The following is a 25,890-nucleotide window of genomic DNA, read 5'->3' on the forward strand; positions in this document are numbered from 1 at the left end:
CATCCGCGCATATGCCATATCCATCTTCTATTGATCAGCAGTCCAACTTGTATAGTAAAGCGAAGCATGGAAAATAATACCACAGAGGAAGAGCAGGACACCAATCGCCTGCTGTTTCGCGAACCGACCCCTGTCGAGCAGTTCAACGACCCCGCTTTCATGAATAGAAACGCCGACGATGAGGAGCCAAGTTTTGGGGGCCACGGCACTTTGGAGATTCTACAGGTTATAAAGCTACTAGAGGGAACTGGAATTGCCTGCTGTCTCGTTGGTATTTCCGCTCTGATATACTACGGCGCTGGAAGGGTACGCAGGGTAAGTTCAAAGTGACACCCCGTTCTCTATATTGTCTCAATCCTTGGACTGCTGACCTGAACTACTAGGACTGGGAGGTGTGCGTGCCTACAGAAAAGCTCAGAGATGCGTCCGCACTTCTGAACTCAGTCAACACCTACGAAACCTATCCACCCCGCCCACCCGGTATGCAATCATTACTCCACACTTTCCCACGCTTCAAAATCGTAGGCCAAGCACTGTGCTTTACCTTGATCCCCTCGGACGACGCGCATATCGATTGCATACCTGCCAACATCGAGCGTAGCCAAATGGATCTGCCTTACCCGACTCTAGAGGTGTTCGCACAGAGTCTTCTCGACACCAACGACATGGTCGCACTCACGGACCTCATAGACGGCATGAATCTGACTGAACAATGGGGTTTAGATCATCTGAAACTTGATGGCGAGAATGATTTAGCTTGGGTATTGCGAAAGAACGAAAAGATTCGAGCTTCAGTTCCACTCACCTTCACCTCATGTCTCCGGGAACTTGCAATTAAACCCATCAACCTGAAAGAGACTTGGATTGACATTGTCCGAACCAAAGAGCGTCGTATTGGGGAGGAATTGGCAGGGGCAGATTTGGCCACGCGGTTCCGTGGTCGGGCATCTCCGGATCCGAGGACCAGAGAGAGGAACTGCTCATAAGGTAGTAGTTCCTTCGCGGCTAAGTTTGGTGTGTTAGATGCGGAAAAGCCCTGGGCGCCCTGACACCCTTCAGCAAACGAGGACGATGGTATTGCCTCGACTTCTTTTCAATCTCCACTGTCTTCTTAGCGATGATCCCCTGGTCGCCGCATGAAGATGTTTGGTATCTATGTCACTTCTTCTTAGTCGTGCCCGATGTCGACGCCACTGAGCCACAAAACTTTGCAAAGTACTCGTTCAGATGTAAGCTTCATACGCTTGTGTATGCATATCTTTAGTATGAGCCCAAGGAAAGGCAATAGTACCATCACGACTATGCCGAGTAAAGCAAAGATTGCTTCTTTCGACCATTGCGAGTCAGGTGCGTTTGGTATCGCAGGACTCTTTGGGGACGAAATCAGCGGTGCTAGACGATGATGTTAGTATCTATCATGCACTGAGTCTGCACAGGATGAAATACAAGCTGTTGGCTGGGGAGGCATGACTCTTGATGATATTGGCCTGCGGTCAAACTCTCCTGCTTCGAGATATGCTAGAGCCACAACTGGTGATCAAACTGGTGCAGTCGATGAAAGCGAACACGAGAAGAGGAAGACGGCGATGCGAAGCGAGCTCAGAAGATCTCCAGTACGGGTGGCAGTGAGTTGGTACAGAGCCTGAAGTTGCTGGAGGTTTTAGTCTTATATGGGCTATACGGTGCTGCGCGCGAGGCCGCACGATACAATCACTTGTACGGCAATCGACAATTCTTGCATCGCCGGATCAGGCGGTGTCGAGGACATGAATTCGGATAAATCGGCACTCGGTCGTAGTCGGACACTAATGCAGTGCAACGGGCAGTGCAAGCGACCTACCCCACCCCCGACCTCTACTTAGCCTTTTGGAGTCTAGATATCTTATTGTACGTGTTATAATGCTTGTGAAGGTCATGTACTTACAGTATCGTTTGAAAGGGCTTCACAGACCTCATTGGCTTCTGAAAACTAAAACCCGCGACACGGCAGTAGGCGAACCGCTAGTGCGGGAACCCCGGGTAGCAATAAGTTGATTTGTTCGAGTTCAGGCTTGCGGCACCGTAATCGCGCGATGAAGACTGGAAGAGTATGTTTGTCGGGCCAAAGAACCGAAGAAGATCAACTCTACAAGGTCCATTTCGTATGATCTATCTTACACCACCGCTTGTTGTCCGTCTATTGCCCAACGTTGGTGAAGCGCAGGTACTTCTTGACCTCCCTGACATCGCCAAACTTCTTCCTGGCATCCTCAGTGCTGACGCTGGGTGGCACGATGACGTCTTGGCCCTTCTGCCAGTCAATGGGTGTAGCGATGCCCTTCTTGTCTCCTGTCTGCAAGCTGTCGATGACTCTCAGTACCTCGGCGGTGTTCCTGCCGGTGCTCGCGGGGTATGACATTGTAAGACGGATCTTCTTCGCTGGATCGATGATGAATACCGAGCGGATGGTGAAGGCAATGCCGCCGTTCTTCTGGAGCGCGTCGAGGTCGTCTTGCGAGATCATATCGTAGAGGAAAGCGACGTGGCGATCGGCATCGGCGATGATGGGGAACTGCACGGTGGTGTTGGACGTCTCGTTGATGTCGGCAATCCACTGGTCGTGGGAGCTCAAGTCGTTGGCGCTCTATAGCAAGGTCAGTAGGCTGATCTTGATCCGTCAATGAGCCGATAGAAGCGTACCAAGCCAATCATCTGGACGCCTCGCGCATCGAATTCATCCTTGAGCTTCGCAAAGGCTCCAAGCTCAGTCGTACACACGGGTGTGAAGTCGGCAGGGTGGCTGAAGAGGATAGTCCACTTGTTGTCTAAGAACTTGTGGAAGTCCTACTTGAAGTAAGCATGCGTTGCGCAGCATTCGTCGGAGAAGCTTACCATGTCGCCATGGGTGGTCTTCGCCTGGAAGTTAGGCGCTGCGCGTAGTCAGTACCGTTGATCTGAGATATACTCCAAACACTACATACCAATGGATCCCAGCCTCAGTCGTGGCTGCTCAGTTGGAAGCGCGATCCCGCGACGGAGTAGCGGGGCAGCAGGACGCTGTACCCGCAGGGCAGGACGCGCCGAAGCGCGAAGAGCTCGAGAAGCTGCACGAGGGAAGAATGAAGCCATTGTAAGGTTTTCAGAATACGATCAGGTATCTAAGATGTGTTCTGGAGCTTTAGAGGGTAGCTCGCGGCAGCAACGTCGATTAGTAAAACGGGGACTTTTCGACATGGCGTCATGTCGAATCAAAAAGCCCCGCCGGTCCGAAATCGGCCGTCTCTACCTCTTCGTGCAGTTCCATCACTACCGAAGTATTCTGTCGCGGGTCTATAGCAAGCATATGGAGTTGTACGAGTTGATGTCGCGCTTGGTCAGTAACGATGCTGCCACGCGTATGCCACGCGACATATCCAGCATGACGTCAGCGTGCGTGCATTAGCACCAGCGAAGCCACCGACCATATCTCACACCTTTCCATCTACTTTCCCATCCTTGATGGTTATGTCCAACTCATCCTCTGAAGCCAGCATGATTGGAACAGTGAAACCCTTCCACAAACGGGCGGGAACCCTGTCACCTTCTGCCTCTTCCTTCTCCAGCTCACCACACCACCATGTGCAACCCTTTGGACGCATCCGAACTATATATCGGCCATTCTCAAGGCTTCGGAGCGTGCGTCCAATATCGAATGAATTGACTAATGGGATTCCAGGTTTCAAAGTGACCAACTCATCCATCTTGGCTCTCAGGTCGGTTTTCGCATGCCGCAATTGGCAGATGCTGGTCTGTTGCCTGTGCATCATTTTACCAGTCGCGGCATTGACGATGAGAAAACTTGATGTGGGCAGACGATTCAGCTCTGACTGATCAATGATCCTGCGGCGACCGTCGAGGGTATTCGTTTCGGTAGCCGAAGGACCCCATGGGACGAGGAACTTCTGCAGGCCCCGTGACTGTACGGTCACAGTCTCGGAGCCACTGTTAACGACAGTGATTTCCAACGATATACCATTGACGAGACACATGCTCGTCACTAGTCGCGGTGGAAACTTTAGGTCATCGACGACCTTGAAAGCTGCATTACCGTGGCGCCAGCTGTTGACTAGTCTCACTTCCTCGCCATCTCCGTCGCTGTCGGCAAAATCCTCTTGGTTACTGTATGTCCATTTCTTGACTCCAAGGTCGTGACTTGCGAGTCTTATTTTGTATCTTTCCCGGCTTCAAAACTGACGCTAACACGCTCTGGAGATCAATAGCGCATAGATATACCGTGATATCATGTCTCCAGCTCTTTGTTCGATGAACCCGGGACGGAACTGAAATGCAACCTCGATTGTTCGCATCAACCTCTCCAAGCGAGCTTACATCCACTTCAACCCATTGCCTAGCTTCCCCGGGGCGTTCTTCATACAGGGTTAGCAGGCCATGCGCCAGTGCGTAAGGCACATCGAAGACTGAACCGACCGTGTCAATAAGTATTGATCGAGGGTCTGTATCAGACTTTTGTAACCGACAAATACCAAACACTACACTGAATGGTAGCTCCCCTGATGCGTCGAAGACGTTGTAGCAGCTGTGGAGCTGAACGTGAATCGGAGATTTTATCATTGCGGTTCGTATGTGAGAAGAGCAGAAGAGCCTGTGGATACACCGGGAAGTAAGAGTGAAGGGCGTTCGTGAAGATGAGTCATCTTGCAGGTCTCACTGGCGTTTCTATAGGCCTTGAGCATAAGCACGATACAAACACTCGTTGTTGCCTGCCGTCGCGGACATGCCACGCGAGTGCCCCACTCCGGATCTCAAACATGACGTCATCCCGCGTTGTCAAAGCCCGAGCTCCTCATGAAACTTGGTCGCATGTGGCTGGGGATCAGGGCCACGCGCATCGGGAGAAACAAGAAACGAAAAGCCGTTGAAGACCCGTCCCGCATATTGAAGACCGTTTTGTTCGCCCTCAATCCGTCTTCGGCAGAGCCTGCCTAGCTACACTCGCTTCCCCATCGCCCAATATGTCCATAACGTCCTTCGACAACAAGCCCGGAACAGGCGGCTTCTTGAAATTCAACTCCGGCCCGCCGCGCATTTATCTCACCTGCGCTCTACCAGCCCCAGAGAAAGCGCTGCTATCCTGGCGCGAAGAAGGCTACGATGCGCAACACCTGCCTTACGATACCAACACGCAAAACCAAACAGCCTACATCCGGTCCCTCAAAGAACTATCTATAAATTTGAACCTGGGCGAGAACTACGCGATTATAGCTTATGGCGACGCAGCGAGCGTTGTCTTGAAAACAGCACAGAAACCGTTAGCGAAATGCTGCGCCATCATAGCATTTTACCCCAGCGTGTTACCGAGCCCGAAGACCATGTACCCGAACTCGCATCAGTTGCAAGTCCACGTAGCGGGGCTCAGCCAGTCTAGCCCAAGACCAGATATGTGCGAGTGGAAGCTGTATCGGTACGAGAAGTGTGCCACGGGATTTGCGGACCCATCGTCGCGAGCGTATTCAGAGGTGGAGGCGAACCTGGCATGGACAAGAGCGCTAGCATGTATACGGAAAGGATTTGGGAAGAACGTGGATCTTGAACCTATTGCGCTGAGCCACTGGAATGCGAGGTTTGAGGACGACGACCCAGATCGCGCGAGTATGAGTGTGGTGAAGAACATGACGCAGGATAGCCCGCATGTCACGATTTTGCCAACTATGCAGGGAGGTGTGGGAAGGAAGAAGCTTGCGGAGTTTTACGGAGAGTTCTTCGTACCTAGTTTGGTTGATGACTTTTCCATACGATTGGTCTCGAGGACTATGGGTGTTAATCGTATAGTGGACGAGATGGTGGTGTCTTTTACACATTCGGACGAGGTTGACTGGGTGCTGCCAGGCGTGCCGCCAACGAACAAGCGAGTGGAGATACCCATGGTCAGTATCGTGGCGGTAAGAGGAGACAAGCTGGTTTCAGAGCATATGTATTGGGATCAAGCTTCTGTTCTTGTGCAAGTCGGTTTGCTGGATCCCAGGATGGTTCCGAAGAAGTTGAAGAATGATGGATTGAAGGCGATGCCTGTCGTAGGGGTGGAGGCAGCAAAGCAGTTGGTTGAACCGCAACAGAACCGATATAACAAGCTGCTACAGATGCACGGTCTCATGGACGGTTTGAATGGCAACTAGAGATTATCGCATCTTATTTTCAGCGCGGTGTTCCGGAGTAAGGCTTGGAAGAATCGCTTCATCGAGCCTGGAAAGTCTCCGTAGTCGCTTGATAGATTCTCCAATACTGTTCATCATCAAATCCATCTCCAGATCAATTCTTGGAATTATCTGTTCTCAACCGATGAAACTGCATGTCGGCAGCTTGTACTCATTGAGTACCCAGTACTTCCGCCTCACACCCTCCCATTCACCCTTATCATCCAAGTTCGGTACAGGGACCGTTTCCCATTCTGTGTCGAAACCAGCCTCGAAGAGATCGAATTCAACGATCTTGTTGTAAACATCGTAGACAATCTGGCGATCTGCTCCCATGCCGTTGAAGAAGCCAAATTTGCCTCCCTCGCCATCGGAACCACCAGCAGGATCGAGGAGCCCGATGACATGTTCGGTGAAGAATTCGCGCAGTGCTTTGTATTCTTCGGCGAAGGTGTCAAAGTAGATCGCGTCGAACAGCTCGCCCTTTTCAACAAGACCCGGTACAATGTCCTGCCAGCGGCCCTCGTGGATGACGACGCCCGGCTTCTCGTGCCACCCCTGCTCTTTCATGCGCTTGATGACATCTGGGTGCGCCTCGATGATGTGATGAGCCTTTGGCTTCTTCTCCTGGAAGATACCATCGATGATGCCCATGCCATGGCCAACGTTCAGAACGCGAAGCCCTTCTGTCGGTACCAGTAGTTCCGCAGATCTGCGCATAAGCGTTGTCTCCCACTCCATCATGACTCCATTCGAGGAATCGTCCAGTAATCGGTCGCGGTCGAATGTGAGCTTGGAAGAGAGGTAATTTGGGTTCTCAGTTGACTCGTCGCCTTGCGCTTCTTCCTGACTGATGTCCACTACCTCGACGTCTTCAGCCACCTCTTCAACCTTATCTTCCTCCTCGTCCTCTTCCTCTTCTTCTGAATCATCGTCTCCCAGAAGTTGGTATTGCTCCATGCGACTCAGCAGCATCTCTGCGCGCACGCCTGCGTCGACACAGAGCTCGTATAATTCCTTCAGGCCCAATCGATGCGCGATGCATCCTGGTGTTTCGCCATTTGAATCCAAGTCGTTCCATATCGCACCGTTCTCGAACAGGAATTTGATGGTCTTTACAGCGCTGTCCATTTCGTTCTTCGTATTATCCGCCCCATTTGCTGCTTCCCCATTTGTGTCTCCGTTGACTCGTTTTGCGTCATCTTCGTCGGGCTCACAGGCAGCGATTGCGGCATGCAGAGGCGTAAAACCAGTCTCGGAATCTTGGACGTTCGCGGAAGAGTTGCGCAGAAGGTTGCGGAGGGAGGCGGTGTCGTGGTTTGCGGCGGCGAGCAAGATGCTTTGCGTCTGCAGATCAGTCTGCGTATCGAATTCCGGGTCGTCCATGATTATTTCAGTAGTGTTGGTGTTGTGTTCGCAAAGTATCTGGAGGGGCAGTTGAGGGGCCTGGAAATTTACTGAACGCGAGTCATGCAGGGTCCAGCTGGTGGATGTCGCGGTGTCAGTGATCTCAAGGCCAAAGCGACACAGAATTGCCTGAATGTGAGTACACTCAAATAATCTTGCAACACACACTCAAGCTCGGATACCCCACTATCAAGTAGTGCGCTATGCATTCCCAACAATTGGCACTACACCCTCCTCTACAACTCATCGATAACACTTGAGTCCAACATCTTCTCCAGCTCCTCCCTCGGAGTGATCGTCCTGTTATCCTGCTTCGCTAGATACCCATCCTCCTCGACCAAAAAGTCTATCATCCCATCATCCCACCGTCCACTCCAGTTATGGTGCTTCCAAACAGCCTCCACAACCTCCACATCGGCATCAACAGTCTTAGCCACATATTCAAACACATTCTTCTCCTTCGGCGAATTCGTGAATACGTCCCGTGTCTGGTCAAGCGCCCTCACAAACTCTACAATGTCCTTGCGCTTCGAGGAGTTTTCGAGAGCTTCTGTAGTAGAGAAAAGCGCATAGACTTCTCTGTAGATTGATGCGTTTTGGAAGATTATCGCGTCATCCCCCAAAGCCCTAGCGCCGAGCTCGACAGAAGTTTCCCAAATACCGAACGCATCCAGGCTTCCGTTGTTGAGAAGGTACGGCAGAGTATCGTTTGCACACGGCGTCTTCATGCACCACCACGCATTAATCCCTTCGTACTCTTGATCCTTCACACCAACACTACTCATCATATTGTGTACGAACACTTCCGCACTCGAACCCAGAAAACTGCCAATCCTCTTGCCCTTCAGATCTTCAAGTTTGTTGATACCCTTCCTTCTATCGGCGACGAGGCGGTACGAAACCTCGCAGATGACGTAGATAAGGCGGATGTTACGGTGATCGACGAATTGTCTAATACTTGGTGTCTCGGCGTTGGCGCTGAGGTCGACGCTTTGGTTGGAAAGGATGTCGGGGACACCACCTGATATGAGAATTGCAGGCGTACTGCCGTTGTAGAAGTTCTCGATGGCGTAGGGCTGAGGCGTCCGCTCTATCCAAAGGGGGTAGGATGCGATTGTAATGCCAGCAACATAGTGAAGTTGAATGATGACAACGGCGAGTAGAAGGAACGATAACATCATGCGTCTTGTAAGCGATGAGCTATCTGATAGTGACAATGGAAGGCAATCTTCGAAACTCGAGCTTATATGTGTCTACTTGCGTCCCGGTTGCTGCGAGAACTCTGTTACGCCGGGTCAATACGAAGTCTTGGAATTCTGCATGCAATTACAGCATCCCGATCGATGACGTCGAAGCAGGGATCAGTGCATTGAAGTGGTTACCCATATAGGATTATTGCAGGGTACATCGCCCCATCTTGGCATTCTACACATAGGCTGTCAAATTGGGGCGTAAAAGAGACGCACGATACTCAAAGCGACGCGGAACAGTCTTGAAGATCTGCTGCATACCACGGTTAGACTGTTGGAGATAAGCTTGCTACTAGAATGCGTTTTAGCAGATGCAGTATGAACGCATGATGAGACAGAAAGCACGTCAGAGGAAAGAACAAAGACATAAAAGCTTCCCATGTCTGATCGGGTCGCTAATGAGATGGAATTCAGATTTGGCTTTCGCCATGCCTACCTACCGTAACGCCGTGGTACCAACATGGTCGGATCGGGTGCGCATTGTACGCATCTGTAGAAGAATGCCAAGGTACGTATATTTGTTGTACAGTAGCCTTAGTGAGACTGTATCCAGCCCAGCATTTGACCGAAAGCTTGCGCTTGTGACTGCTTGATCTTGGCATCCTCATAATCTCCATAGACAGCAAAACCGTGGGGTACGCCCTCGAAGACCTGAATCTCGTGCTCGACTTTGTTCGTCTCCATGGCTCTGCGACCAGGTGTCAATGCGTCTTCTTCCGAGAACATAGGGTCGTCTTTGACCGCGGCAATGTAGACGGGTGACTTGACAGCTTCGAGGTCCTCTTTGTATGTCATGGTTGGGTGCGCAACAGCGCCGGCCTTGAGAACGGGTTCTTTCTTGACCGTGCCTTGCTCTACATCTTTCTGTGTCTCTTGACCCCAGGCAACCGTGTCAGGCAGCTCGGATGCCAACATGAGGATGTACTTGGCGCCGAAACAGTAGCCGATGCCATAGATTCCTCCACCGTTGGCAACAGCATCGGCGTACTCTTCCTTTGCACTTTCCACAACCTTGTGAAGTAGCGGAAGGACCTTTTCGGGAGTATGCCGAGCGAGCCACATGTCAATCATGAATGACTTGATGCCCTCCGCGGTCCTCAGCTTGACCGATTCTAGCCATGATGCTTCCTTGGGTATCTCTGTCATATCAACAGTATTCGGCGCTGGGTCGTTGTCGAACTGATCGGGCATGACGACAAGGTAGCCTTCCGAAGCGTACTTGTCAGCCTGCAGCTGGTTGTTTGTAGACCTGACGCCAGTGCCGCCTGTCAGCATAAGCAGGAGCTTCGAGGGCGAGTGTGGGTAGTCGGCCGGTTTCGCGATGTAGCATTCGACGCCGCCTAGCTTTGTGAGGTCGCCGGTGGGTTTCTCGCCGGAAGGTGTTGGACGATCTGTGGTGCAGTGTTCCTGGATAATCAGTATATGGCAGTAAGAGCTGGAGCACTAGATGCAGGGTTCCACAACACACTCAAGGTGTCTTGAGCAACAGAAATTTGGGCATGCATATGCAGCTTCCCATGACAATGACTTGACTTACACCCATGCTTGGCCCTTCTTGCGCTCTGGTGTCTCCGGGGAAGACGCTCTCCGCTGCTGCCTCTTGAGGTTGCTCTTGAGGCTTCTCCTGCGCATCACTCTCGGGCGCGCGCGTAGCAATGTCGTTGTCCGCCATGATGTCTGTAGATTGTGTAGTGTTGAAAGTCGATATACGCGAAAGCTGGTATGAGTGAGCTGCAGCTGGCCGTGAAGGGTCCAAGCCAATTACGTAGCCCCGCACAGCCCCAGAGCCACTTGGACGCGTGGGTGCGGTTAGAGCGGGGCCACTGAGTCACGTGTCGAGACGCGTCGACGCGCTTTCTCATCTTCGACGTGTGCCCGCCACCGACACACGCCATCTCAATACCACGCAAACACACGCATCACAGTCACCATGGCAGAGGGAGCAATTACGCAAGGCGCTATTCAGTGAGTATTGGCATGCTGAAGAATTCTATGTCGCACTCTGACACCGCCTAGGAGCATCTTCCAGCCCAGCGGCTGCTTCGTAGAAAATCCCGTCCTGCAATGCGTGCAGATCAAGACCATGGAGCCCAAGGCGGGCGAGGCGAACCCAGTACAGCGCTTCCGTGTTGTCTTGAGCGACATTCGCAACTTCATACAGACTATGATCGCGACAAGTAAGTCAAGCGCAGGCACCATACGGACGTAGCTAATCGTGTGCAGCCGCCAACGACATTGTCACTTCTGGTCAGCTTAAGAAGGGCTCAATAGTTCGCCTCCTCAAGTACAACCCTCAGCGTGTCAAGGATAAGAAGTACGTATTTTCTTCCCTTACAAGTGTTCTGCCCTAACAATTGCCAGCATCCTGATCATCATGGAACTGGAGGTCCTGTCCCAATACGGCGAACTCGACAAGATCGGACAGCCCGAAGCTCTCGACACCAAGGCCGCTGAGGCACAACCCGCAGCCATCTCAGGCAACAACTTCTACGGATCGAAGCCCGCGCCTGCCCCTCAACAACAGCAGCGATCCCTCCCTACTCATCAGAGCAATCCCGGTACTTCCTCGCATCCCAACCTCTACCCTATCGAGTCTCTCTCGCCATATGCACACAAGTGGACTATCCGCGCACGATGCACAGCCAAGAGCGATATGAAAGAATGGCACAACCAGAAGGGAACGGGCAAGCTGTTCAGCGTAAACCTGCTCGATGACACTGGCGAGATCCGAGCCACGGCTTTTACCGAAATCGCTGATAAGCTTTACCCCGTCTTCGAGGTGGGCACCGTATACTACATTTCAGCACCCTGCCGAGTCACGCTCGCGAAGAAGCAATTCTCCAACCTGCCCAATGACTACGAACTGCAATTCGAACGCGATACCGAAGTTGAGAAGGCGGAGGACCAGGAGAACAAACCACAGATACGATTCAATTTCACCAAGATTGGTGACCTGAATACCATCGAGAAGGACGCAACGGTCGATACTATCGGTGTTTTGAAGGAGGTCGCAGAGGTTACTACGATAACATCGAAGAACACCAACAAGGACTACAGCAAGCGAGAGTTGACACTAGCCGATGACAGCCAGACGTCTGTCAGACTTACCATCTGGGGCAAAGCTGCCGAGAGCTTCGAAGCGCCGCTGGAATCAATCATTGCATTCAAGGGAGCCAAGGTCTCTGACTTTGGCGGACGAAGCCTGAGTTTGCTGAGCTCTGGCACTATGATGGTAGATCCAGACATTGATGAGGCTCACAAGCTGCAAGGATGGTTCAACGCTGCTGGACAGACTGCGACATTTTCTACACACCAGAACTTGACCTCGGCTTCAGGCGGTTCCAAGAACGAAGTCAAGCCCATCTCGGCAGTCATCGAGGAGGAAGCATACCTCCAAGACACACCCACATGGCTAAGCCTCCGAGCATCTGTCTTGTATGTCAAGAATACTACCATTGCATACCCCGCGTGCTCGACGCAAGGTTGCAACAAGAAGGTCATCGAGGAGAACCCCGGTGCCTGGTGGTGCGAGAAGTGCCAGGCTACCTTCCCTGAACCTCAATACCGCTATGTGCTTAGCGTCAACGTTGGCGACCACACCGGCACGCTGTGGCTCAGCTGTTTCGACGAAGCTGGACAGGACATTGTCGGCATGTCGGCAAACGATGCCATGAAGATCAAGATGGATGACGATGAGAACAACACGCAGAACTTCATGAATGTCATGCAAGAGGCTACATGCAAGACGTTCAACTTCAGGGTGCGGGCGAAGATGGAGACATACCAGGACCAGCCAAAGTAAGTGTAGTGGACGTCGAAGTTTGATATCTGCTAATATTTTGCAGACCGCGTTACCAGGTTCAGAACTTGAACAAGCTCAACTACGCCGCGGAGGCCAACAAGCTGGCTCAGCTCATCAAGCAGTACAATATCGACGACGACACCTTGTTCGTCAACTAGAATCGTGCTTGTCTCTTTCGAGCGACTGCATCACGTTCGGTAGTATTTAGTAATGTACATGAGAGCTTCGAATGATGGATGTTAGATAGATGCACACGACGTTCCGCGCGGACAAACCCCCGAATGAAGCAAGTTGTACCATACCATTACGAGTCTATTGCCGCGGCCTATGTTGTCCGACCCCACCATAGCTCAAGCTCAATGACTAGGTGCCCCTCAAACGTCATTACCAATCATTTCCGTAGCTACCGGAATGGCCTCGGAACAGACTACCACTTTCCTTATGAATTTCTGACACTCTGACACTCTGACAATCTCTCTGACAACCCCTCACTAATTGTAAAGCGCCACCTTTCTACATTTCAATCTACTCGTATTCATTTTCAGCGGCCAACAAACCCCATCGACTATTACAATGAGCGACACGATGCGCGCAGTAGGTGTGTACCAACATTATTGTACTTTGAAACGCCGAATTTGCTAACTTTGCGAAGATATCAAAGATGGCAAAGGCCCCATCGAAAACCTCCACATCACCGACATCCCCAAGCCGAAGCTCGGAAAGTCGCAAGCGCTCGTTAAAATCAAGGCTTTTGGTCTGAATCGCATGGACCTATTGCAACGCGAAGGAATGTATCCAGTACCCCCTGGTGCTTCAAAAATCCTTGGTGTAGAGTTCTCGGGTACAATCGCAGAGTTGAGCGCAGAAGGCGGAGGCAAGGAGGGCTTCAAGGTGGACGATGAAGTCTTTGGCCTAGCATATGGAGGAGCGTACGCCGAGTACATTGCCGTGTCAACACACATGCTGGTGCGGAAACCAAAAGAGTTGACTTGGGAGCAATGCGCGGGTATTCCTGAGGTAAGTCAATGCCTTCTCGTAGCGTCCAGCGCACCGTAAATTATCGTTTTGCTAACAAAGTCCTCATAGACCTGGATCACAGCAACCCAAGCCATGTACCTCGTCGGCCAATTCGCTGCCGGCAAAACCATCCTCTGGCACGCAGCCGCCTCTTCAGTCTCGATCGCCGGTATTCAACTCTCCCTCGCCGACAACGCTTCCGCAGTCTACGCAACCGCACGTCAAGACGCCAAATGTAATTTCGCCGTCAAGGAACTTGGTGCAACCGCTGCATTCAACACCACATCTCAGAACTGGGCGGAAGAGGTTATGAAGGCTACAAATGGGAAGGGCGTAGACATCATCGTGGATTTCATCGGTGCATCCTACTTCCAAGCAAATCTTGATGCTATCGCCAAAGATGGTGTCATCGTCAATCTGGGCTTCATGGGCGGTACCAAGGTGCCAGAGGGTACGGATATCAGCGCATTCATCAGGAAGAGGTGTACCTTTGTGGGAAGCAGTCTGCGATCGAGAGACGAGGACTACCAGGGCAAACTCAGGGATCAGCTTGTGGAGCATGCGTTGCCTAAGATGAAGGATGGCAGTTTCAAGCTGTTTGTGGAGAAGGTCTTGCCGTGGGAGGAGGTGCAGGATGCGCACAGGCTGTTGGAGGAGAACAAGACTAAGGGCAAGGTTATTTGTACGATCGATTAGGAGTTAGTCTAATGTAGAAGGGTAGGGTAGGGTAGGAGATCACGAGAGATCAGCCAACAACCTCAAGTCCAATCACAACATTCAACAAGATACAGGAGAACTTGAACCATATCTCCAGTACATGTTAACTATTGCCTCACATGCCACAGCACTATTGTTTGATGTTCCTCAAAAGACAAGATTACTGCAGGCTTCGCATTAATGTTCTAACGTTCAAGCCCAACTCCCCCGCCCCAAAAAAAGTAAACCTCAACACCTCGCTATCAACACCACCACACCGAGGACACTGCTAGAGCAAAAAGACGACGTTGGCCAGATTCGAACTGACGCTCCCGAAGGAACAAGATTTCTAGTCTTGCGCGATAACCACTCCGCCACAACGCCCCCGGATGCGACACCTGTGTGATTCGAACACACGCTCCCGAAGGAACTGGCTAACTTCCCTCAATACTGAAGACTAGCAGGCCAGCGCGTTAACCACTCCGCCAAAGTGCCAGACAATTGATTGCTGATTGATGAAGAAACCTGGATCTGATGTTTTCATATTCCCAAAGATCAAATGCCGACGTTAGGGGTCGAGAACTGGAATTTTGGGCGGATCTGGTGGAGGCGAGCTAAACATGTTGAGTTGCGGCGACAGGAAGGTGGGACGTGTTCGTGGGGCTGGAGGTTTGACGGGTAATCGGGCGGTAAGTGCGGGGACGTTGAGCTGAGTTTGTACTTAGCAACTTCCAACATCTTACCATCACCCCATCACTATTCGACAATGGGCTTTCGAGGAATACAGTGCTCCAATAAGTCCCGAAATCCGAATGCTGGTTCATTGAGTATGTTGCTTTCCATACCTAGGTACATGTTCCAAGGTGATGGTCGTTAGCCTAAGCTGCCGGTAAGCAGCAAAACAAAAGGGGGAAGATCATGTATAAAGTGGATGGACGACCTTGGTAGTATAGCCACGTACCTATGTATTTGAGCCTCGCGGAAGAACTGACTACTGACCGGTCAATCCACTGACTACTCAACCATGACTAACTGACTGACAACCTGGGAGAGCCGATATCAACAATCCTGTCCACGGACGGCTTCGCTGCGTCTCTTGTCATCCCACCTCATGCCTTCGCTTCCGCTTCGAAAGCCCTCACTCGCTCGGCGAAATCGTCTCGTCTCTTGTCAACCTGACGAATTGCTTGTTCGAGAGTCTGCAAGAGAGACTTGACGCAAGGACCACCTGACTTCTGGACCTTGCCGTACATGGTTCTCATCTCTTTTGCCTCTTCCACCAACGTGGCCAAGTGTCTGCCCAGAACCTTTGACGCAATCTCGAAGGCAAGCTCTAGAGTATCTGGATTTCTCAAACCGCCGATCGCTGGTAGCAATCGCTTATTATCTGCTGGCGCATACCCTGCCATCTGCTTTCTTACCCATTTCAAGAACTCGACGTTGTCTATGGGAGGGGTCTCTGACTCTGTAGGCACCGGTGTACCTCTCAAATCTGCCAATCTGCCCATAGGAAACGCTGGTGATGATGACCTTTCCGACGCTCGTGACTTTTTCGGCGCTCGAGCTGCACCATCACCAGTGCGTTTTCGCTTCAAGTCCGTCGCATTTGTGGATGGCGAAGGATGCGGACACTCCGAGTCGTCGTTTTCGCGGTATGAAGAGGTGGGATCGACACTGTCCGTGGACGGAAGCTTTGGAATCGCGATCTGAATGGATCTTGGCAAGTCTCCGTTGGTGAGCTCCAGGTCGTATAGTATGAGGATGGCCTTCGGCTGTACAGTCTCGGGAATATCCTGCCTCGCCATCGCGTCATCAGCGCCAACGTCACCGCTGTTTTGATCGTTATCCATCTCTTTTCGAAGTGCAAGCGGCAAAGGATGGGGCGAGGTGGCGTGGGAACAGGCAGTTAAGGAAAGGCGGAAAGACCTTGTATGGTCGCAGTAGCTCCAAATCTGGCTTCACCTATTTTTCGTCTCTCACCTTCACCTACGAAACAGGCAGTCACCTTGGCCTTGGCGCTTTCAACAGGACCAAGCGGAGCCCTCGACTGACCGAATGCTCATCTCAACGAAACAGAACTCCCGCAACACACACGAGATATACGATGACTGAGTCCGCCCATTAAATAATGGAAGGGATGAGAAAGAGGCCAACGGAACTGAACATACGCACAATATGACCGTTGGCCCAAAACCGAATTGCGAACAATTGACGAGATAGGTAAAGTCATCGTTCAGCTGACATTCGGAAGCCTACCGGGAGGCCACATTCCACCTACATGCGACGATTCAATACATCAGCTACCTTCCAACGAATACGATACCGTGGTTCTATCAAGATATACACTACAAGTCCGGCCCCGGACCTATCCCTGGAGCTAGCAACACAATGAAGCTTTGCCCTCTCAGCACTGGGATAGTGGGTCTGGGCAGTTCGATGTCTTTCCACGTGGACGGTGGAGCGCACCCGGGCAGTTCACGTGCGTGACGCGCCGTCTCGCCAAGATCACGACGCGTCGCGAGACAAGTTTCTTCCTCCCACCTCCCTTCAATCTCGACGGCCAGAGATATCGTACTGCAGGTAGAGTGGACCTCTAGCAAGGGTGATGGCGCGACAGAAACTCTTGAACGCAAGCCAGTCTGCAATTTCGCGACATCCAACATGTGGGTCGTCGGGGTATTCACGATGACAGCAAGGAAAGAGACACTGACAGCAACCACGGTGGTGATTGGTGATCTTCAAGATGACGAGAGCACTGTCGGTAGCGATGCGGACTGGCAGGCGGCTCTACGCGATGCTCGCGCTATTCTGACCGAGCGGGGCGTCATCACTGTCTATTGGAACTCCGAGTTGATGCCCGGCTCGTAGAGGAAATGGATGAACCAGGACCACTTCAGAGACCTATACTACCACGGTCACAAGATCGACCGAATGGGACGTCTACAATACCATCAGCCACCCAGAGCTCGAAGGGAGCGCCTCTTGTTTGACCCCAAGCACGCAACTTATGCGTCAGCCCGGGCAGGTCATACCATTGTGGTGGCTACATACAGTCAGCTTCAAGCCATCGAAGACGGCAAGAAGGAGCGAGGAGAACGCGATAGACGCTTGAGGATCATCTTGGACGAAGGACAATGCATCCGCAAGTGCGACGAGACGAGGCAATCCGGGATACCAATCAGCTGAAAATCAACTGTGACGTCTACAACTACGGCGAGGAAGCTGGTACTCGCAAGGAGCGACTCCCCTTCGACAAAAGGCACAGCGTATACACGGGGGCTCGTGCGGGACACACAGCTGTGGTGGCAAGCTACAGCCAGCTGCAAAACCTAAAGGATACCGAGAGTGCGCGTGAGCAGCGGCACAAGCTTTTCCTCCGCATTATTCTTGACGAAGCTCAATGTATCCGTAGATGCGATCGGACTCGACAAGGTAATATTCTCATGTCATTCGATGCACATTTCAAGGCCGTCTTCACAGGATCCCCTGTTGTTGACACTATCCTGGACTTCGATGGGTACTTGGCTTTCCTAGAGTTCGTCGGATGGGGATGGGTCGCCGATCTAAACTCAACCCACAGCACCGAAGAGGTTCGAAAGTCGCGGTACGACAAGTTCAAGGAAGGCCTGGCTACCGGTGTCAACAACCGCTCTGAGCCCCTCGAAGATTGGCACAGCGACTGCAGCTCGGTGGACGAGCTAGATACTCAACAAATTAAGGGGTCCATCGAAGACGGGTGGCAGTGCTCGCACTAGCCTGCGCTCATAAGATACAACGGTGATCGTCCACCAAGCCTGGATCGCAATGACAGGAAGAAGATCGACGGCAAGACTATCGTGAAGGATGTTTCACCTTCGTTTCCAGGAGAACCCCAACGATATGTACTATCCCAGGGTCTCGGATAATAACATGTACTACTCGATCGCTTCTTTCAGGCACTAGATCACACTGTCGTCAAGGACCGCTCTGAGTCGATCGAGGATTGGAGGAGCGACTACAACTCGATGGACGATTTTGGCGACATGGAGATCAGGACAGAGATCTCATACGGCTGGTAGTGCGCGTACCAGACCGCACTGCTGAAGTACCACCGCTACCAACCGTCAAGCCTCGACCGAAAATCCCGCCAAAAGGTGGATGGCCGATCGATACTGGTAGACATACCAGCACCCTTCCCAGAGAATCCATACGACAATTAATACCCATCCAATCTTGACAGCTTGAAGTGCTGTTCAACAACAGCCTTTCGTTACTACATTGGATGGCACATGAAGAAGCCCATCATGGATGAGGTCGATGTAAAGATCGTCGCCACACGCGTCCACAAGATTAGCTCCATGTTGGTTCTGTCAAGAAACCTGTTCAGTAATGACGTCGCTGAGGCCAGGGAGAACATGAGCCTTGTTTATGGTTCGTGCTTTCGTAATATAGGTATCTAGGAGCCTACAATCCCTTAATTCATCTGTCCAGCAAAGTTATCCATCAGCTGGGATAAGACACTAGCTTCACCAATGGTTTTATCCCTTGGATTATATATATCTGGAAGCCTACAACTCATCAAGAAGATACCTGGTGTCAATATATAAATATTGCGGAGGAATACAAAACATCTACAATCCTCTGACAATTTGATGACTAGACCTTGGGCAGCTACATGGAAGCGTGCGGCCGCCAGAAAAAGGCCAGAAAAGCAGTGCAGAAGAGACCGAGCTCCAATTTCTCCAAATTATCGGTGCTCTGCGCCCACATCGGATTCTCAGGACTCGAATGTTAACATGGGCAATTTGCGCGATGCGAAAGGAGGGTCTCTATCTTCTCACCGCCAGAAAGAAGAAAGTTGGAATCTCGAACCCGGAAGATAAGAACCGCCCACTAGAAAGCGAAGAAACGATCTTGTGTCAGTTCTTGTGGGGAAGCCCTGACTACCGCTGACGAGTTGGCAGCCTACAACGAGCGAGAAGACAGATACTAGCGTGAGTTTGCCGAGCACTTCGAAGCGGCCTCGTTGGCAAAGACCGCGAAGGTGAAGGACTTCAAGACGGACTTGGCAAAGATCGGATCCAAGTTCGCAAAGCTGTCGGTGCTTTGCACGCACATCGGCTTCTCCGGGCTGGACAAGATTTTGACGGCGGCGGCGGCAACCCGTGCGCAGCGGCGTGAGGGTCTCCCTCTTCTCACCACGAGGGTCAAGACAGCTGAAGCCTTGAACCCAGAGGATATAGATCGCCCGCTGGATAGCGACGAAGAGGTTCTACGGCAATTCTTGCGGGGCTCGCCCAGGATGAAGTACTTGCTTTGGGAAATCCAGCGGGTGATCTTGGGTAACACCAAGGTCGCCAGCCACCGAAAGATCTTCGCAACCTTCCAATTCCCCAGATTCGCTGAGATGTTCCTGAAGCTTGTGGAGTTCCTTGGAATTTGTGCGGTCCTCCTGGACACCAACATGCCTCCGGACGAGCGTCACAAGAATATCCGGGCCTTCGACGAAGAGGACATGCCGCAAATCCTCATAACAATGTATGCTCTCAACATCGCTGGCCATGACGCTCAACATCGTTGTGCTACCGTCGTGCATGTTGAGCCGGCGTTCAACTGGGCTACGGAGCATCAGGCGGCCTCACGAGTCTATCGTTTTGGACAAGAACAAGCGGTCGAAATCGTGCGCTTGTTCACGGATGGTACGTACAAAGAGCTGCACGAAGCTGGCTCGATCAAGAAGGCCAACTCCATGTTTGCTACTTTTGGTGAGCTGCAATCTGCAAGTGAGGGCCTCGAGGACCGGGAGAAGGTGACGACCGAGGAGATCGCGAAAGGTGCATTCGGCATGGTCCGGGATCGTGTGCGGGACCGCGACGACAAAGACGTGCAATCAGCCAAGAAGGACGCTATCACAAAGGCGAAAGGCAAGGCGAGAGTACCGTAAGAGTAGGTTGGCTCCGATCGTGCGACTGTTGATCGAGGGCATCTACCAGAAGCTCCACGAAGCCGGTGTGGCCAGGAAGGCGAATTCTGTATTTGCGAAATTTGGTCAGCTCCAATCCACCAGTAACAGACATGCCTTTGGAGAGGATATAGCTTTCGGAGAACTTACAAGTGACACGTATGAGCCAGCTTGGAGGCTACGTTGCAGCATGAATAGCGATGATTCAGGCCAATACGTGCACTAGAAAGCTACAACTAGAGTCGTCAGGTTATCAGCTGTATGTGAGAGGATAGCCAGGAAGCTACTGTGCAGTGCACATCGGTATAATTAATTGTCAAAGCTGACCGGGAAGACTACAATAGCTATCGTTAAGATGAATCCCAAATTTAAACAACGGCTAGGAGATAACATATCCCGTTGGCGGTGATAGCGCGTGCCCACGCTCTGCGACTGTTAAATACATAAAGCCAACATTGAAAGGGTAATGGGGCAATAGATAGCCTGCAGAGCCCATTGGATTCGTGCATCTTCTCGGTGCCACAGCCGTCACAACAAAGTAGGGCTCGGTAAAGGTACTCTATGAGAGTCGGCCAGTGGAGGCCGAAGATCTGGTGGCGTTTGTAGACGTCTCCTGACCGCTGCTCACCTGATCGTAATGGATCCTCGCTCCTCCTGGCGGAAGACACTCAATGATCTCGGCGTCGTCACCGAGCTGCCCTCTCAGGACCATCTTGGACCTGGCAACGTCTTTGAACAAAGGGTTTGACGTAGTCTGCCACGTGCCCGTCTAGACCCGGAAGGACACAGCGTAGATACGTCTTTTATCCGCTTTTTGTAGACAATCATGTATGCTCAACCCTCCATTGTGTTCATCGAGAGGAGTTCCATTAACGCCTATGTCGCCATCTCGTATACACGAAACCGTAGCACGAGACGTGCTAGTCTTCTACCTCCTCTCGCCAACTATTCTAGCGAGACCTTTTCAATTGATGTCGTCTGAGAGTTCCTCGCGATATGACATATGATATGCTCTGCCGGCGTAACAATTAAACAGATCAATGGTAGGAAGATGAACACGTAGCGAGGGTGTCGTGACTTCGTAGAGTCGTAAAGACCAGGTATAGTGTAGTCGTGGCGGTTCGCATGATCTATGTCGTTGTGTTGCTCATGCTGCTTTGAAAATGTTGGTAATTCCGCCAGTCGGAACCACGGGCGATTTCTTTGGGTCACGTTTTGACTTCTTGAGCACGCGTTACCGGTCGCCGTTCCGCCCGATCAAGCGACCGTTGTGTGCTTGACCGTAGTCTTTCCAGTCCTGGCAAGCCTTCCAGGCCGCCAGTAGGTTCTTGACGCCGTCATCTACCGCCGTTTGCGTGGACAGCCCAACGAGAAGGTCGCGAGACTCGAAGAACCCATAGTAGAACCCGGAGTTATGCTGAGGGAAGTAGGATATGTTCATGCCATACACCAACTCAGTCTCGCGGACGATGAGCGTGAAAGATGGAGAGCGCTGGAGCCACGGCAGGATTAGGGTTGCCTTGCATGCGAACCCATCTAGGCCGATGGAAAGGATGATAGGCTTGGTTCCACGAGCGGTGGAATGCTCCAGGAACCTGTCGATATTATACGTAAATTTATGTGCGCGAGCATAATAGGCCCTTCGGGTTGGGTCGGTGGTCGTGTGCGCCTGGGAGAACTTTCCTGTAGGGGCGACTGATGTATGGACGTAGGACATCGCAATGAGTGTAGCATTGATGCCCTCATTGCTATCGTAGTCGTTCGCGAACTCGTCAAAAAGATTTTTGGCCCATATCTTTATGCCATCGGCCAGGTGCTCCTCTCCGGCGTTCCAAGCTTTAGGTGATTGACTCGAGGCTCTTACTACTGCAAGCACGCATGGTGCTTCGCTGGTCATAGACTTTTGATAGTCGACCCGGAAAACGCCGTCGAATCGCGCTGTGATTTCTCCATCTTCGCCCTTGCATCCCGACTCGTGTAAGCTATAAGGTACAGGTCGTACCAAAGCTTTGGGCATTTACTGCATTCATACAATCCCCTCATGTCGTGGACATGCATGCCAACATGAGTGTCATACGCTCAGATGTCCTCTTGTTTTCTTCGCTGTAGAATTGTTTTCGGTGCCCGGCTAGCAAATAGAGACCGCACCGGTGAAGCACTCACCGCATTGTCGTCTTCCGGGGGCGTCATCCGAGAGGCTGGGTGGCAGCGCGCTCTGACGTCGTCGCCGGGGTCGTTGTTGCCAGTTCTTGGGAGAAAGGAAAGTGCCATGTATCCTCCTGCCCTCCTCGTACAAAAGCACCCACTACCTCCCGTCGCAAATCAAAGCGATAACTTTCCCAAATGTATTGATAACAGTACAGATGCGATTGAAAGGGTTACATTTGCAGTCTCGAGCTAAAAGGGGAATCATATAGTTACTAGCTACTCGCATTTCGTCGTAATGGCATCCGTAGCTCAAAGAAGAAGATTGCACAACGCCGATACCGCCCATGGCGATGATCGTAATCATCACCAGATCGCACCCGTACCTTTAAGAAAAACGTCGAAACGTGGCGGCTTTGCAGCCTAGTATGGGCTGTTCACAATCTCGTTCCTACCGAGATAGCTTCCGCGAACTCCGCTCTTCCTGCCGGCACCGACGCGACTCGGCATCGCGATACTCTCGCGCGTCGGTCGCTGCAACGCCCTCTTAGCTACCATGTCGACTTCGTTTGGCAGCGCAACAATAAGGTTCTTGTCTGATCCGAACTTGAAGTTATCGGCCTTGACTTCCTCGGAGTAGCGCTTGATGTTGTATGGGTCCTTCCGGTTAGCCAGCACCTTCTTAAGGCTCCAAGTAACGATGAAGGGACCAGTAGCACTGATGATGGTTGTCTCCTTGTCGTCGAGACCTGTGTTGAAGCGCGCTGTGGTGAAGGAAATCGGGGCTTTGGTCTCGTGCTGGAACTGGGCGACGTGGGCAGGCGTGAGGGCCAGACGGCGGGGTTGGGGCTTGTCATCTTTGGCGAAAGACTTCTCGAAACCAAGTTTGCCATCGTTTTTGCCGCCCTTCTGGAGAGCGTCGATGAGGAGGAGGTAGGTTCGCGTGGTGGCGAGAACCCAGCGACCATCGGCTGAGACGTCCATGCCGATGATTGGGTCACCGAGCGCGGGGATGAGGGTCTTTGCGTTGATGCCGAGTCTGTCGAATAGGCGGATGTCTCCCTTCTCAGACGCAACAGCAATATGTCCCTTTTCGGTAGTCGCGGCAGCGGAGAATGCGTTCTTCGTAGCGTACTGCTTGAGCTGGTCGTCAACAAGCTTGTTGCCAGCCAAACGAGGATCGACACGGTAGAGTGCGTTATCGGAGAGACCCAGGAAGGTCTGCTCGCCGCTCATCTGGGCAAATTTCTGTAACATGTCAGCTTACATTCAGATATCAGCAGATGTATACGTACGTTCTCCGGCGCAAAGACCTTGACGGGAATGTCGTCGTGCACCTTCCATTCATCAACGACGGTACCAGTCTCCAGATCCATTCGGTAGAGATTGTTCGGGTTCTCCAGGTTCTGGAGGATCATGTCGCGATCCTGCTGATGCAGCATGACCTTGTTCGGGTTGAAAGCCTTGCCGCCTGGTGTCTTGATGTTTGAGATGGTTGTAGAGAACTGCAACTGGTTCTCGGGCGTGTGCTTGAAAACACCGATCTTGTTTCCTCGCACAACGAACGACCTGTCGTGCTTGTAGCCAACCGCCAACTGCGAGTTCTGGTCTCCGTCGGTCGGGCCAGTCTCGACGTCATCCTCGGACTCATCAGAGTCATAGTGTTCGCTCCGCTGCTCGTTGGTGCTCTCATATTCTTCCTCGTCCTCCTCTTCTTCCTCTTCTGGCTCCTCGTCTGGCGCATCTTCCATAGTCAAGTCCTGGAAGGCTTCTAGAACGTATTCTCGATCTGTATCCTTTGCCTTGCCCCATTTGACCTTGTTCAAGTGCTCCCAAAGGGCTTGCATCACACCTTGCTGAATGTTCTCGAGCTCGTCTTGATCCTTGAACTTCAACAGCCATGAGTACGCCGAGCCATCGTCGAGATAGTGGTTGAAGATGAAGGATTTGTATTCGTAGTTGAAGACGGGATTGATATCCTCGACGATGGGCTGTCCCAGCCACTCGCGCTCTTCGCCAGCAATGTGCAGCCAGTAGTTCCAGTCGCCAATCTCGGTAACAGTGACGCTGACCTTGTCGTCCTGCTTCATGAAGGTGCCAGAGGGGAAGTCGAAGAGGTGAAGCTCCGCGTCTCCTTCGACCAGGGTCTCAAGAGCCTGGGGCTGGGCGGCGGAGGGTGGCGCGGCCGTAGCATCCTCCTGCTCTGGGACAGTGCCCTTGCCTGCAACCTTCTTGGCCATCTTTTCCTTCGTGGTGTTCGGGAACAGTTCTTCGGTAGTGGGGGGCTCGACGGGAAGCGCGCGGGCGTTCGAGAGGGTCGGGCTGGCGATGGGGCTCGCGTCGGGGATAGGTTCCTCGTAGTAGGCTAGAGCAGCGAGATCGTCTTCGGTCGCGTGTTCGTGGCTTCTCCGGAACTTCCTCTCGTACTGGCACTGCAGAGCCACGCGCTCAAACAAAGACGCGGTTTCGGGCTTGACTGACGGGTCGCACACAAACTCCCAGAGGTCGTCGACGTCGCCGCTGAGGTCGCGCCACGCAAAGATCTTTTCGCCGGTGGAGCGGACGTCGTCGCGGAACTGGAGGTCTTCGTCGAGCAGGAATGTCTTTTCGTCCTTGTCGCCGGCAAGCGCGTCAAGTGCCGCGTCCTCGTTCTCTTCTGCTAGCAAGTCCTCCTCGCCTTCTTCGTATGCGCGCTGGATGACGAGCTGATACTGGAACTCCTGCCCGGTGCGGCGGATGGTAGCTGCAGCGTCCTACTAGGCTGTTAATGCACATGCAGTCCAGGATCACGGGCCTGCGTACCTTGAATATAAGCTCCGAGTATCCCTTGACAGAGCGGGGTCGGACGAGGTAAAGCTGGCCCTGGGCGATTTCGACGATGGTTTCCTTGGAGCTGTCGCCAAAGACAAATTTACTGACTGGTGGTACGGATTAGTGTCGTCGCAGCAACGGAGGGGGAGGGGCAGCGGCTCGGGAAGGAGAAACATGGCAAACAAAGCTCGACTTACGGTTTCGGAGCATGAACATGGCGGCGACTGCTGAGTGGCGGGGCGACGCAAGAGCTAAGCCTTCATTTAAGCTCAGAGGAAAGGCGCTCGCTCAAGTCCATCTGGGTGACGTCTAGGGTAGTTTGCACGGGTTCTGGTGATGATGCAGGGTCTAGGCAAACACTCGCAGCCGCCTCGCTTAGCGACGTCATGGGTAGGGCTGACAGCAAGCTTTCACTCGACGCGGCAAGGTGGGTACGAAGAGAACCTCTCAGCGCATTACATTCAGTTGAAACTACTACTTAGCGGCCGCTGGACTACAGGCCAAACTGTCACTCGCGATATGAAACTTGTTCTCAGAAACACAAGGCCCAATAATCGCCTCCCTCCTAACGGCATTAATATCTGTCATTCTGCGCAATTAGGCAGCAGGTTGGAAGGCAGTCAAACTGCTGGCGTCCGAATAATGACGGGA

At 52.3% G+C, this 25,890-nt stretch overlaps 14 protein-coding genes and 2 non-coding genes across 16 annotated transcripts; 6 read left to right on the plus strand and 10 right to left on the minus strand.

The window, feature by feature from the left end:
• Positions 1–66: 66 nt before the first annotated feature.
• On the plus strand, positions 67–986 carry J4E90_004909 (uncharacterized protein; the record flags this gene model as incomplete). Its single annotated transcript, XM_051434470.1, has 2 exons — positions 67–315; positions 384–986. The coding sequence occupies 2 exons, from the start codon at positions 67–69 to the stop codon at positions 984–986; spliced, it is 852 nt and encodes a 283-aa protein (XP_051291726.1).
• Positions 987–2,176: 1,190 nt separating this feature from the next.
• J4E90_004910 (uncharacterized protein) lies at positions 2,177–2,874 on the minus strand (the record flags this gene model as incomplete). The annotated part of the gene is made up of 3 exons (XM_051434471.1): positions 2,177–2,623; positions 2,680–2,823; positions 2,872–2,874. The coding sequence occupies 3 exons, from the start codon at positions 2,872–2,874 to the stop codon at positions 2,177–2,179; spliced, it is 594 nt and encodes a 197-aa protein (XP_051291727.1).
• Positions 2,875–3,446: 572 nt separating this feature from the next.
• Positions 3,447–4,391, minus strand: J4E90_004911 (uncharacterized protein; the record flags this gene model as incomplete). Its single annotated transcript, XM_051434472.1, has 2 exons — positions 3,447–4,170; positions 4,348–4,391. The coding sequence occupies 2 exons, from the start codon at positions 4,389–4,391 to the stop codon at positions 3,447–3,449; spliced, it is 768 nt and encodes a 255-aa protein (XP_051291728.1).
• Positions 4,392–4,991: 600 nt separating this feature from the next.
• On the plus strand, positions 4,992–6,152 carry J4E90_004912 (uncharacterized protein; the record flags this gene model as incomplete). The annotated part of the gene is made up of 1 exon (XM_051434473.1): positions 4,992–6,152. One exon carries the CDS (start codon positions 4,992–4,994, stop codon positions 6,150–6,152), a length of 1,161 nt encoding a protein of 386 aa, XP_051291729.1.
• Positions 6,153–6,308: 156 nt separating this feature from the next.
• J4E90_004913 (uncharacterized protein) lies at positions 6,309–7,556 on the minus strand (the record flags this gene model as incomplete). The annotated part of the gene is made up of 1 exon (XM_051434474.1): positions 6,309–7,556. The coding sequence occupies one exon, from the start codon at positions 7,554–7,556 to the stop codon at positions 6,309–6,311; it is 1,248 nt and encodes a 415-aa protein (XP_051291730.1).
• Positions 7,557–7,813: 257 nt separating this feature from the next.
• Positions 7,814–8,758, minus strand: J4E90_004914 (uncharacterized protein; the record flags this gene model as incomplete). Its single annotated transcript, XM_051434475.1, has 1 exon — positions 7,814–8,758. The coding sequence occupies one exon, from the start codon at positions 8,756–8,758 to the stop codon at positions 7,814–7,816; it is 945 nt and encodes a 314-aa protein (XP_051291731.1).
• Positions 8,759–9,361: 603 nt separating this feature from the next.
• Positions 9,362–10,499, minus strand: J4E90_004915 (uncharacterized protein; the record flags this gene model as incomplete). Its single annotated transcript, XM_051434476.1, has 2 exons — positions 9,362–10,234; positions 10,365–10,499. The coding sequence occupies 2 exons, from the start codon at positions 10,497–10,499 to the stop codon at positions 9,362–9,364; spliced, it is 1,008 nt and encodes a 335-aa protein (XP_051291732.1).
• A 258-nt stretch (positions 10,500–10,757) lies between these two features.
• On the plus strand, positions 10,758–12,787 carry J4E90_004916 (uncharacterized protein; the record flags this gene model as incomplete). The annotated part of the gene is made up of 5 exons (XM_051434477.1): positions 10,758–10,792; positions 10,844–11,004; positions 11,051–11,141; positions 11,189–12,625; positions 12,673–12,787. The coding sequence occupies 5 exons, from the start codon at positions 10,758–10,760 to the stop codon at positions 12,785–12,787; spliced, it is 1,839 nt and encodes a 612-aa protein (XP_051291733.1).
• Positions 12,788–13,202: 415 nt separating this feature from the next.
• On the plus strand, positions 13,203–14,342 carry J4E90_004917 (uncharacterized protein; the record flags this gene model as incomplete). The annotated part of the gene is made up of 3 exons (XM_051434478.1): positions 13,203–13,227; positions 13,282–13,646; positions 13,716–14,342. 3 exons carry the CDS (start codon positions 13,203–13,205, stop codon positions 14,340–14,342), a joined length of 1,017 nt encoding a protein of 338 aa, XP_051291734.1.
• Positions 14,343–14,645: 303 nt separating this feature from the next.
• J4E90_004918 lies at positions 14,646–14,726 on the minus strand. The gene has a single exon. It is a non-coding gene; the product is annotated as a tRNA-Ser (tRNA).
• Positions 14,727–14,734: 8 nt separating this feature from the next.
• J4E90_004919 lies at positions 14,735–14,837 on the minus strand. The gene has a single exon. It is a non-coding gene; the product is annotated as a tRNA-Ser (tRNA).
• Positions 14,838–15,451: 614 nt separating this feature from the next.
• J4E90_004920 (uncharacterized protein) lies at positions 15,452–16,192 on the minus strand (the record flags this gene model as incomplete). Its single annotated transcript, XM_051434479.1, has 1 exon — positions 15,452–16,192. The coding sequence occupies one exon, from the start codon at positions 16,190–16,192 to the stop codon at positions 15,452–15,454; it is 741 nt and encodes a 246-aa protein (XP_051291735.1).
• Positions 16,193–17,476: 1,284 nt separating this feature from the next.
• Positions 17,477–18,097, plus strand: J4E90_004921 (uncharacterized protein; the record flags this gene model as incomplete). Its single annotated transcript, XM_051434480.1, has 1 exon — positions 17,477–18,097. The coding sequence occupies one exon, from the start codon at positions 17,477–17,479 to the stop codon at positions 18,095–18,097; it is 621 nt and encodes a 206-aa protein (XP_051291736.1).
• Positions 18,098–18,853: 756 nt separating this feature from the next.
• J4E90_004922 (uncharacterized protein) lies at positions 18,854–20,265 on the plus strand (the record flags this gene model as incomplete). Its single annotated transcript, XM_051434481.1, has 2 exons — positions 18,854–18,856; positions 19,315–20,265. The coding sequence occupies 2 exons, from the start codon at positions 18,854–18,856 to the stop codon at positions 20,263–20,265; spliced, it is 954 nt and encodes a 317-aa protein (XP_051291737.1).
• Positions 20,266–21,517: 1,252 nt separating this feature from the next.
• On the minus strand, positions 21,518–22,300 carry J4E90_004923 (uncharacterized protein; the record flags this gene model as incomplete). The annotated part of the gene is made up of 1 exon (XM_051434482.1): positions 21,518–22,300. One exon carries the CDS (start codon positions 22,298–22,300, stop codon positions 21,518–21,520), a length of 783 nt encoding a protein of 260 aa, XP_051291738.1.
• A 551-nt stretch (positions 22,301–22,851) lies between these two features.
• On the minus strand, positions 22,852–25,455 carry J4E90_004924 (uncharacterized protein; the record flags this gene model as incomplete). The annotated part of the gene is made up of 4 exons (XM_051434483.1): positions 22,852–23,676; positions 23,724–25,181; positions 25,231–25,346; positions 25,437–25,455. The coding sequence occupies 4 exons, from the start codon at positions 25,453–25,455 to the stop codon at positions 22,852–22,854; spliced, it is 2,418 nt and encodes an 805-aa protein (XP_051291739.1).
• Positions 25,456–25,890: the final 435 nt, after the last annotated feature.

The sequence above is a fragment of the Alternaria incomplexa genome (assembly GCF_024043165.1).
Source record: "Alternaria incomplexa strain BMP 0042 chromosome Unknown scaffold_6, whole genome shotgun sequence".
Classification (NCBI taxonomy): Eukaryota; Fungi; Ascomycota; class Dothideomycetes; order Pleosporales; family Pleosporaceae; genus Alternaria; species Alternaria incomplexa.